The sequence below is a fragment of the Acanthopagrus latus genome, chromosome 12 (genome assembly GCF_904848185.1).
Source record: "Acanthopagrus latus isolate v.2019 chromosome 12, fAcaLat1.1, whole genome shotgun sequence".
Classification (NCBI taxonomy): domain Eukaryota; kingdom Metazoa; phylum Chordata; class Actinopteri; order Spariformes; family Sparidae; genus Acanthopagrus; species Acanthopagrus latus.
The window spans coordinates 199,923-211,489 of record NC_051050.1 but is presented as its reverse complement, the minus strand read 5'-3'; the positions used below and the strand labels follow the sequence as shown (position 1 = coordinate 211,489).

The 11,567-nt window shown below is 39.4% G+C and overlaps 1 protein-coding gene across 2 annotated transcripts; it reads right to left on the bottom strand.

Annotated features, from left to right (window-relative positions):
• Positions 1 to 1,200: 1,200 nt before the first annotated feature.
• On the bottom strand, positions 1,201 to 8,211 carry LOC119030475. 2 transcript variants are annotated; one of them, XM_037118099.1, is made up of 6 exons: positions 7,911 to 8,211; positions 4,388 to 4,596; positions 2,962 to 3,935; positions 2,707 to 2,776; positions 1,966 to 2,083; positions 1,201 to 1,723 (listed from the first exon to the last, which is right to left on the bottom strand). In XM_037118099.1, exons 2-6 carry the CDS (start codon positions 4,593 to 4,595, stop codon positions 1,561 to 1,563), a joined length of 1,533 nt encoding a protein of 510 aa, XP_036973994.1. In that variant the 5' UTR covers position 4,596; positions 7,911 to 8,211; the 3' UTR covers positions 1,201 to 1,560. The 2 variants fall into 2 exon arrangements, with proteins under 2 accessions (XP_036973994.1, XP_036973995.1); XM_037118100.1 differs by having other exon boundaries at positions 1,966 to 2,013.
• Between the last annotated feature and the right edge of the window lie 3,356 nt (positions 8,212 to 11,567).

Genomic DNA, 11,567 nt, shown 5'->3' with positions numbered 1-11,567 from the left:
AGATATGCAACATTTCATGTTTAGAGCAAAATGTACAGGAAGTTGTTATTTAATAACTTGAGTATTGTTTGGAATATCGAAATTATTACTTTTTGTGAGAAGAGTCCACAGATGTTGTGTGCCAAGCTTCGTGGAAATCATTGCCTGGGAGGAGTTGGAGGCCTATATCACTGGATTCAGCACAATTCAGTGAACGTGCAGATATAAGGTTTTTGAATGTGCGACAAAGTTTATGTCAGATGCAGGGTGACAGAGTAAACAGAGTGGTGACACTCCCATAGACCTCCGTTATAAAAAATGGCAGTGTTTTTACCACCTACTTTCGGGTTATGGAGCTCGGATTATTTCCAAACAAACATTGTCAAATGTCTATATTGTATCAGAGGCCCTTTGTGATGCTTATACTGGTCTTCATTTGAATATGCACTAGTGTCTGACCGATAGGGATTTTTTGGCCCAATAACGATAGCCGATATTTGAGGGGGTGCAATCACCAATAGCCGATATGCAATTGATATAGTGAGTTTTTGAGCTGAAATGAAAACAGGCCTTGGATTGTGCATAGATTTTGCACCAATATGACTATGCAATAGTCTTTATTCAAGACTTTTCACATTTAACAGACTTTTTTTAATGACATTTAACATTTTAACTTGTTCAGTCAAGCTGAGAAAAAGTGCAGATTGGCACACAAACAAAAATAAAATGAATAATGTAGCAGAACTTTCAATAGATAAATAAAAATAAACAAATCTAAATAAACACTGTAAAACTTTTCAGTGTAAATTTACAGTATTTTACTGGCAGCAGCTTCGCCAGCAAAGCACTGTATTTTACAGTTCATTGCTGTATTTTTGAATAACAGTATATTATGTAATTGAACATGCAGTTTATTACTGTAAATTTACAGTACTTTACTGGCCGCAAAGTACTGTATTTTTTTTTACAGTTTATTGCTGTGTTTTTGAATTACAGTATATTACTGTAAATGAACATGCAGTTTATTACGGTACAATTTACAGTACTTTACTGGCTGCAAAGTGCTGTATTTTTACAGTTTATTACTGTATTTTTGATTACAGTATATATCCTGTATTTAATGCTAATTAAAATAGGTTACTGTAATACCACCAGCACTACTACTATGAAAAATGACAAGAAGACATTTATGCAGCTCCTCTCAAATATTTATTAAACACACTGTTATAAGTGTGTTTATTGGGGCACGCAAATGAAATTGAAAAAAATATAGGTGATTAAGAGGCAATAACCACTGATAAGGAACATCAAATAAACTGCTTTTAATTACTGTAACTTGCTGCAGAAGAGCAGCATTCTAGTTGCATGAGTGTATAAGTATAGAGTGAACACAAAACAATTATGCAACTGTTTTTCTTGAAACGTTTTTTAACATTTTTTTCTTGAACATCAAACGGAGTTCCTTGTGTTCCATGAGAATGAGATAACACTGGGGTTCAATCACTGAATGAGTGAGAGTGTGTGTATGTGTGTGTGTGTGTGTTTGCGCTCGCGTGCATGTGTGAGTGCATGCATGCATGCTCAGACAAAGTTCCACTTGAAGTCACTCAGCTTTTTGATGAGTGTGCAGACATGTGGATTCACCGATGTTGCCTTCTTCTTCACCATCTTTCCGCTCTTCTTACTGTGCACCATCTCATTGCTTGCTTTTGTGCCCCTCTCTGGATTGATGTCAATGCAACATCTGAAAAACAATGGAGAATGACAAAAATATTCTTTCAGGTGATATCACTCTATGAATGAGACATGTCAAGCAAAAGTCTGTTCAGTAAAAAGTAGTGATGCAGAATACTGAACCATATAATTGTCATATTTCACTAAGTGGAAACTGTAGGAACCATGACTAGGTGTTTGGATATTGGTTTGGCAATTATGAAAAGTGAATCAAGTCCAGCTGTGTGGTAGCAGGTGTGAAAAAGCTCCTACCTCTGAATGAATTCCAACGTGCATGCAGCATCATGTTGATACTGCAAGCTGAAATTGTAGTAGGACGAGAAGAGCACAGCGAGACCAAGCAAAAAGGATGTTCCCTCACACATCACTTCTTTTTCTATGCTTTTTTCAGGTCCAGTGACACAGACAGACCAATGGATGATCCATTGGTCTGTCTGTGTCACTGGACCTGAAAAAAAGATTAGAAACATAACAATTAATACAAATGAAAAAAATAAAGCATTGTTAAGACTACAAGATTTTCTGTGTCGTCAGATAGCCGTGCTGTTCACACTAAACAACTCTCTCTTGTAATCGGGAGTCTTGGAAGTCTTTGTGCTGTTCACGTTACATGACTGATCATGAGCAGGTGTCGCCAATGGTTCTGTCTGGTCTCCAAATGTTTTTTTTTTAATCAAAAGCTAACCCTGATTATGCTATAAACATCTGAAATTATGTTTCATAAGAGCAAAAAGTTTAGAAATCAAAGGAGGAAAACAGTCAGTCTGATCCCAATTTTATGAAAGATGAAAGTTATAATTTCAAGCACTTTCAAGCATTTAAACTAAAATTCAAGCACTTTTCAGACTTTGACAACAACATCACTAAAATTCTGGCATTTTCAAGGATTTCAAGCACCCATACAAATCCTGCACTTTAAAAAGGGGAAAAAAAGTAAGAAAAGAAAGAGTGTAGCTGTACATATTTTATTTCATTCATTCATCATTTACTTACCAACCACAATCAGCCGTGGTGTGTCAGGCAATGAAACAGTCATCTGCACAATGGCTGGCGTGGCAGACACCTTACAAAAAGGCACAGAAACAAAATGATTAACAGTATGGTACCTTGCAGATGCACGTTAAATACTAAATATACTGTCCTAGAATTTTAAAATAATGGAAAAGACCTAATGTAAAGAAAGAGGAAGATGTTGAACAAATGAAATACTGTTGTTTAAAATAGACACTGTAACAAAGATAACCTTACATCAGTTTCTATTATAAGGGCATCCAGTGGTTCCTTGAAGTGTGCCATCAGAACCGGCAGGATGTTTAAAGCAGTCACACTGCAGTCACTCCTGTAGAGAACAGCCTTTACATCAGCATTTGTTGGGTTTTGTTTGAAAAACTCCAGAATGTTTCTGCCATGCTCTTCAAGAAAGGCCTCCATCTTTCGGACAACTGGAATATTGGTTAGCAGTTCAAAATGAGCGCACATGCTCCTTGGAAAAAACAAATATGGCCATTTGTTCTTCACATCTGCCAAAGCTGGTGCTGGACTGGCATTTATCATTTGCCGTTGCAAGCAATATGTTGCCACCATGAGCTGTAACACTTCTGCTCTTTCCATTCCTGAGGAACCTTCATGTGAAAAGATCGCTATCAGCTTTTGTCTCTTATTTTCCAGAGATACTTCTGTCTCCTCAGGTGGAAGCTCAGGTTGCCATTGTGTGCAGCCGTAGGTGTCCGCAGGTCCTCGTTGTGGTTGATCCCCATGTCCATTCTTTGCTTTTCTGTGATGAGCTACGGTGTTGTTTCTGTTTAAATGTTCAATGCGTGTCTTTATTTGATACAGAAGCGATTCATGTCCTGCTCCTACAGTTGTTTTTCTGTCATCCATCGCATCCGTAAATGACTGGGGATACTGTCTCACTATGTTCCTTGCAATGATGAGACACTGGGCTCTACTTGGATTGACTTCAATTTTCCGCATGTCATCAACAAGTACCCGGATCATCTGTCGCCTATCTGCTGGTGAAGGCCTTTTCCCATTCTGGATGGCTGTTTTCAGACTAGGAGGCATCTGGTCCCAGTTTACTTGAAAACTGTCAGGCCAGTTGGCTCTTGCAGGCAAGGGTGATGTTGGAGGAGAGGACTGAGAACTGCTTGAAAATGAAGAGCTTTGGTCTTGTTGGATGCATGGGAATATCTGCCTCGGTGTGGAAGAAATGGGCACAGGCTCTGGAATGGGGAAAGAATTACATTTATATGTATAAAATCTAATGCGCTTTGACTTTCTAACAACACAAGTATTACTACCTTACTCTGTGTTATACAATAAGATCACTATCTCCACATTTGCCACATGATATTTTCACAAGTGCAGGCCTGGGTGATCCCAATTGAATCAGTTCAAAATCAAGTAATTCTGCATTTTGCCATGCTAACTTTAGCCTCAGTCTTTATGCCTCCTTCATCAAGGTATGCTGTCATATGCACATCCCTGTTATCTCATGTTATCTTATCTGACCATATTTTATTTCTTCTCAGAATTACAGCATCAAAATGAATGTTATTTATATTCTCCACCATTTGATTTTCCCCCCATCACATGCACTCTACTACTTTATGTTCTGATGTAGAAATGAATTTAGAAATAAGAAAATATGACTAGCATTTGAAGCCTTAATTACCTTTATATTTCCATGCATCCAGAAGTTTTCTGCACTGAATGGGCTTCATGAACTCTTGAATGTCTTCCTCTCTCACATATTGCAGGTCTTCCTCTGTTTCTACTCCTTGCTGTATCAGCTTCTCCACCATATGTCTTAGTGACTCTTCAGGGATCCTGGGAAGTGTAGAGAGGATGGCCTCCCTGAGTAGATCACTAGGTTCCAGCATCCTACAGGAATGGAAAATTGTGGTGAAGTAAGATCACTGACAGGCCAAGCATATTATATTCTGACAGATGATAATAGTCCAGTAACCTTTCATGATCAGTGCAGACATAGCATGTGCTTTCTGTGAGGCAATAAACCCCTTGATCAACAAGACGGACAGATTGGCATTTTTCTGTGACAAAGTAGACAGCAGTGGCATTGTGAATCAAAATTAACTTAATTCTGCCAAAGACAAGTCCTTCATGATTTGTCTCCAGGATAACGCACATGTTCTTTTTATAGAGTGTGCCTTTAACACTGACTCCATGTGCTACAACAGTGCTGCTTGGCTGAAAGCTAAAAGGGGCAACTGATTCTTGTATCTTATAACTGTAATCCTGTGAAAAAAACTCTGTGCCTCTTTCAACGGCAACACATGGTGGGAGAATAGAACCAGCAGTAAGGTAAGCTTGCAGAAGCTGATGCCTTTCAGCAAGAGTAGAGCAGAGATTCTTGAAGTTGTGCAGTTTGCGAGCACACTGTTTGAAATATGTATGTTTACTTTCAAATCGTAGAGTCCATAAACGGATAAGAGGCCCAAAGTGAATGGTTAGGTCTGGGTAATGAGACAAATAGTGGTGTTTTGGTTTCAGTGGCTTATCTGGAAACATTTCCTTTCTGCTTTGCAAGTACTCCTCTATCAAAACTTTCAAGTATGCTACTTGACCAGTGGTTATCTTTGGAGCACAAATCAGCTCAACTATCTGTATGAGTTGCAGCACCATTTGCCATACATCATTGTCCACTGGGTTGTAAATCTTGTCCCTAATCAAGACTGGCAGAAATCTAAGTAGACACCAGTTCTGCACAGCATGCCCACTGAGTTTCTCACTTCCAGGATTTACATCACTTGGTTTGTTATTAGCATCACTGCCAAGGTAACGAAAGCGATTTATACGGCTGTTTAGCTCTACATAACTAAACTCTTTTTGCTTTGTAATAAGCTGTCTGAAGTACAGGGCCAGATCAAATGACACAACACCGTCAAAAAGATCATGGCCTAAACAAGGAGGTAGTCCAGGTTGGCATACATGGAAGTAGCTAAGCTTGTTGAATTCTGAATCAAATTTGATGCCTGCAGATGACTCTAAGCCTGCTGTAACCACCTGCTGCACATGGCCATTGTATGATTCAACTGTCCTGACTGAGGCTTTTGCCGAGGTAGAGGAAGTGAATGTTTCACGATCAATATCAATGAACCTGCAGAAGTGAGTGCCCTTGCTAAAGTTCTCAATGAATCCACCAATATTGTGTGATCCCAAGTTGTCACCAGCGATTGCACACAGTGTGCCTCTGTACACCTGTTCATCAGACATGACCAAACCATTTTCTTCCAGATCTTTCAGATCTCTTACAAGAGAGCTGAAGACTTTGTCCTGGCCAAAGTATTTATAATCCTGCTCTCGGCATAATACAGCCAGTTGCATCTGATCCACGTTTGACCTACTGTGTGGTGCCATATCTGCCAGTGAAAAGTACACAGCAAGACCTTTATGCTTCTTCTTGCCTGATCCCAGTGGATTACAAACTTCAAAGGCATCTTGATACAAGATCAGACCCAAGGACTTTGGATCAGACTGAAAGAACGTGTGTTCTGCAACAATGCTACCATCCCATATATCCTCCATTGTGTCCTTTGCTCGAGTTGGGGAAAACACCTCCTGCTTATGGGCATACACTTGTTGCCTGACTGATGAACACTGAAAGAGTGACCTGAGTGTCTCTGGAATAGGTACATACTGTGCAAAGCATTCCTCCCCTGACTCATTCTGTCCAAGACATACTGGAACTGATTCAACGTATCTGAACTGACTTTTGAAAACTGATTTTCTTCTTTTATCAGTTTTCAATGTACCAGTGTTGCATGCACGGAAAAGATCCTCTGACTTTAGGGCATCCACAATACTATTTATATCAGCCTCAGAAATATCTAGAGTCACCAACTTCTCTTTGAGCTTGTGAAATAGATGAGACTGGCTGACATCATGCACGTCCTGTAAATCTTCAATAATGGTCTGGATTACTGAGGATGGGAGTAACAGTTTTGCCTGGAGTTTAAGGTAACACAAAGCCAAACTGTTTAAAAAGAGGGATTCATCAGCACGCTCGGGAAAAACATCTGATTGCTCTTCCTCTCTATCAGCATCATCCAGAACATTACCTTGCATATTCATGTTCTCTGCCTGTTCACCCAAACACTCTGCGTGTGTAACTGCTCCACTAAAAAAGATCAAAGAGCTTGAAATATATTTTTTGTGAGTTCTTGATAAATGAGATGAAAATGTGGACACCACAAAGAACCGTTTACCACAGTTTCTAAATGGACAAGAAACTGTCCTGCCCTCTCTGATGTGTCCCTTCAAGTGAGACAGTAAATTGTTAACACTGTCACATCTTACAGTGCAAAAATCTACATGACAAGACAGTGTGTCATTAGTGCATTGACCTGAAAAGCCACTTTCATCTGATGCCCTTTGGCCTTTAGCTTGGTGATCTCTGTACACATGTATTTTAAAAACACTTACTTTTCGGAATATGCGCTTACAATCAGGTAGAGCACATTTGAAGGTCAAGTTTCGGACATTCTTGTGAATTTTCATATGCCTCACAAATGCAAATTTTGTGTCACAGCTATGACCACAGAGTTCACAATGAAACATTTTGTAAAATGGAAGAAAAGTTAAATTAAATGTAATTTATTTGCCTATTTTGCAGGGAAAAAATTGTGGCCAAGAAATCTGACTTGGTGAAAACTGTAAACGTATAAGAAAATTCACATTAGCTTACTAATATACCTCTTTTACACCGTGGTCTGTCTTGGCGTCCTGTGTCGGAGTTTGAGTGGCTTAAACTCCGTTAAACTTAAACTCCGTTAAGCTAGCTGCTTAAGGAGGAGAGAGAGATCCTACAGAACGGAGTAAGGGAGTAAACGGAGTTTAAGCTAGCAGAGGAGGAGAGGAGGAGAGAGCGATCCATACAGATTGCACAGCGAGACGAGCACTCACTCTGTTTCCGAGAAGTGACGATGGAGCAAAGACCGCTCACTCCGTAACTCACTTATATTAGGCCTTCAAATTTACTTTAAACTTGCAAACAACTTGCTGTTTTAAGGCCAACATGCACTAACACTTGCTAGCTAACCTTTACAATATCGCAAATATGAAGCTTTTCAACAGCCTTGTTAAAATAGGCTACTGTTCTAAAAGGCAGAAAATTAAACAGCAGAAAATCTTTGCATCTTATACATTTTAAAGGTTGAATAAAAATGATTACTTACTCGGTGGAGGTTGTCGATGCAGCTCTGGACACAAGAGGCTGAGCTGAGTGCAGCCTGTCTGTGGCAGAGACTCACAGATCTGCTACAAAGTTTAAGTTTAAATAAGACGCAAGTTGCATTCAAGCTTTTGCCAGAAAATAAAAGAAACTCTTCGCTGCGTTCGCTTTGTCTTTTTTCCCCGCACTGTTTCTCACCTTCCCAAGATTCATTGCTGTTTCAAATTTACAGTAAATTCCTGTAAATAACGGAATTCTCTTAAATTACAGTAATCAGTTTTTTTCCCCTCCCAGATTGCATTGCAGTTTACAGTATTATACTGTATGACACTAATACAGTAAAATACTGTTCAGATTTTACTGTGAATTTACATCAAGGTCTTACGGTGAACAACATGCTGTCAGTCAGTGTCTGAGGGACTTCACTGAAATGTGAGCTGAGCCAAAGCCTCTGGCTGAGCTCAGCACGCCCCATTGGACACTTTTGAGAAGACTAAACATATCTAACTTCATGAGAAACATTACATATTATTCAGAATTAAATGCTGCAAACTTCTCAATTCAAAACAGTGGTCAGTACTGAGATCTTGACTGCAGCACATAGTCCAGCTCTGGCTCAAAAACAGTGGTTTTGATGCGCAAGACGTCCCGCAGGTGAGAGTCGCTTAGTCTCGTCCTCACGCGGCTTTTGGTAATGTTCATAACAGAGAATGTCTTCTCACACAAGTATGTCGATCCAAACAAGCTCAGCATTTTCTTAGCAAATGTCCGAATCTCTTGGAACCTGCCTTCATCCAGCTGGCGGTAGAAGTTGACCAGAGGGAGCTGTTGGTGCCGACTGCGACACTCGGCGTCACACTGCAGCTCAATGAGCTCCAGCTGCAGGTGGTCTGGAGCATCATCGGGGTCCACGGAGAAAGGAGAGGAAAAAAGCGCGATGTCCTTTTCAATAGCTGCAAAATCCCGAAAGCGCTGTTGAAACTCCTCAACAGCAGATGAGATGTCTGTTGCATACTTTCTCATTTGCGCACTGGTGTTGTTCTGTGGGAAACTGGTCATAATTTCCTGCAGCGATGGGAAATGTGTGGTATTGGGCTGCGCTTGTGACAGGTGCCTTTGGAAAAGTAGCAGCTTGGTCCTAAAGGCTTTGATGTGTGAATACAGCTGGCTTACCATTGCATTTTGCCCCTGAAGGCTGGTATTCAGTGCATTCAGATGCCGTGTTATGTCAACTAAAAATCCGAAATCAGCCAGCCAAACAGGATCAGATAGTTCTGGTATCGGTTGTCCCTTTTTTGCCAAGAATTGGCCAATTTCCTCCCTAAGAGAGTAGAAGCGCTGTAGTGCAGACCCCCGACTGAGCCATCTGACGTCGTTGTGATAAACAACATCTCCGTATTCTGCCTGGATGTCGCGCAGAAACTGTTGAAACTGGCGGTGGCACAGGGCTTTGGAGCGGATATAATTGATAGCCTTATTCACCGGTTTCATAACATGATCATATTTCACATGTTTGGCACAGAGAACTTCTTGATGAATAATACAGTGGAGTTTGATAGCTTTGCCTCCTTCTTCGCTGACTTTGTTACAGACAAGGGTTGATAATCCATTTCACTCGCCAGTCATGGCAGGTGCGCCATCCGTAATAATCCCAGTGACTTTATTCCACACTGTAAAAAATGGCTGTGAAATCCACAGTTATTTACTGTGTTTCTGGCCAGTAATTAACTGTAAATAATTTTCACAGTACATTGTTGTATAATAAGCAGTAATTTTTTAAAATACTGTAGAAATCACAGTAATAAATGTAATACTGTATAAATTCACAGTAGACCTTATTCTACTGTAATAAATCACAATAACATTACCACTACTGTATAAAATCAAAGTAAGCATTATAGTACTGTAGAAATTCACAGTAGAATATTGTGTACTATAAAAAATGACAGTAACCATTATAGCACTGCAGAAATTCACAGTAACATATTGTGTGTATTGTGTGCAGTAACATAATTCACAGCAACATATTGAAATTCACAGTAGAATATTGTGTACTGTGGAAACACACAGCAACTGTTACAGTACTGCAGAAATTCACAGTAACATATTGTGTGCTGTAGGAAATGACGGCAACCAGTATAGTACTGTTGAAATTCACAGTAACACATTGAAATTCACAGTAGAATATTGTGTACTATAAAAAATGACAGTAACCATTATAGTACTGCAGAAATTCACAGTAACATATTGTGTGTATTGTGTGCAGTAACATAATTCACAGCAACATATTGAAATTCACAGTAGAATATTGTGCACTGTGGAAACACACAGCAATTGTTACAGTACTGCAGAAATTCACAGTAACATATTGTGTGCTGTAGGAAATGACGGCAACCAGTATAGTACTGTTGAAATTCACAGTAACATATTGAAATTCACAGTAGAATATTGTGTACTATAAAAAATGACAGTAACCATTATAGTACTGCAGAAATTCACAGTAACATATTGTGTGCAGTAACATAATTCACAGCAACATATTGAAATTCACCGTAGAATATTGTGTACTGTGGAAACACACAGCAACTGTTACAGTACTGTAGAAATTCACAGTAACATATTTAAATTCACAGTAACTTATTGTGTACTGTAGGAAATGATAGCAACCATTACAGTACTGTATAAATTCACAGTAACATATTGTGTACTGTGAAAATTCACATGCTAACCATGCTACTTTGTAAATTACACTAACATTATAGTAACCATTATTGTACTGTAGAAAATAAAATGAAAAGTTATACCACAATAGAAAATATATATACTACTAGAATATTCATACTACTGCAGACATGTACTGCATTAATAACAGTGATAATCCCATTATTGTACAGATTCCCAGTAAATATTAAACAGCACGTAGAAAGTTCTAAAAAGTTTCTAAATAAAATGTTGTAGTTTGTCACATGTCTACTTTGAGAGGCTAATCAATTATTGATACTCATTGAATAATAAGGCCTTCGCCTTCAAGAGCTAATTACCCAAATCGTGATGTCAAATGATGTCTTGATTGTACGCCTAGTGTAAGGGAAGTAAAGGTAATGTAAATGTGTTCACATGACAGCCATTAACATTTTGACAAACTGTCTTAAAGCATCTAGATCAACATGAATTTCCAATATGATGCAGGACATGAAGTCAAATGAGTGTCCACGCACATGTGTGGTTGTGTGTCTATCCATAGCCCGGGGAAAGGGATGTCAGAGGGTTTGGGAGTACAAGTCCAAAGACCAATATTGTTTGAGCCAAATTTGATACACAGAGCTACCCACAACTTTTCAATGATGCATGCCATACACTGTCAGATCAGTGGCTTTGTGGATACAGTTTCCAGCCTGAGATTGGGAGGTCGGGGACCGGGGTCTAATTCCCTGTCATGGTCTTACTAAAGACGATAAAAATGATACCAAATGCCTCCCTGTTTGGCACTCGGCAGGATTACTATCATGTCCAGGGAGTGTACTTGTACATCATGTCCAGGGGGTGCACCCATACATCCACACACTTAAACAGGAGATAGACCCCAGACCTATTATGGGCCACATAGCTTAGGAACTATTGACTTCCAAGCCTACTTTACTATGCCATACTAGTAACAGCC

Bases quoted from the DNA above. Each gene is read 5' to 3' on its own strand.
- LOC119030475 (XM_037118099.1), bottom strand. From the start codon at position 4,595: ATGCTGGAACCTAGTGATCTACTCAGGGAGGCCATCCTCTCTACACTT. The intron at 3,936-4,387 runs GTAATTAAGGCT...TCCCCATTCCAG, and splicing joins GGATGCATGGAAATATAAAG to AGCCTGTGCCCATTTCTTCC. The intron at 2,777-2,961 runs GTAAGGTTATCT...CCTTTTTGTAAG, and splicing joins CCCTTATAATAGAAACTGAT to GTGTCTGCCACGCCAGCCAT.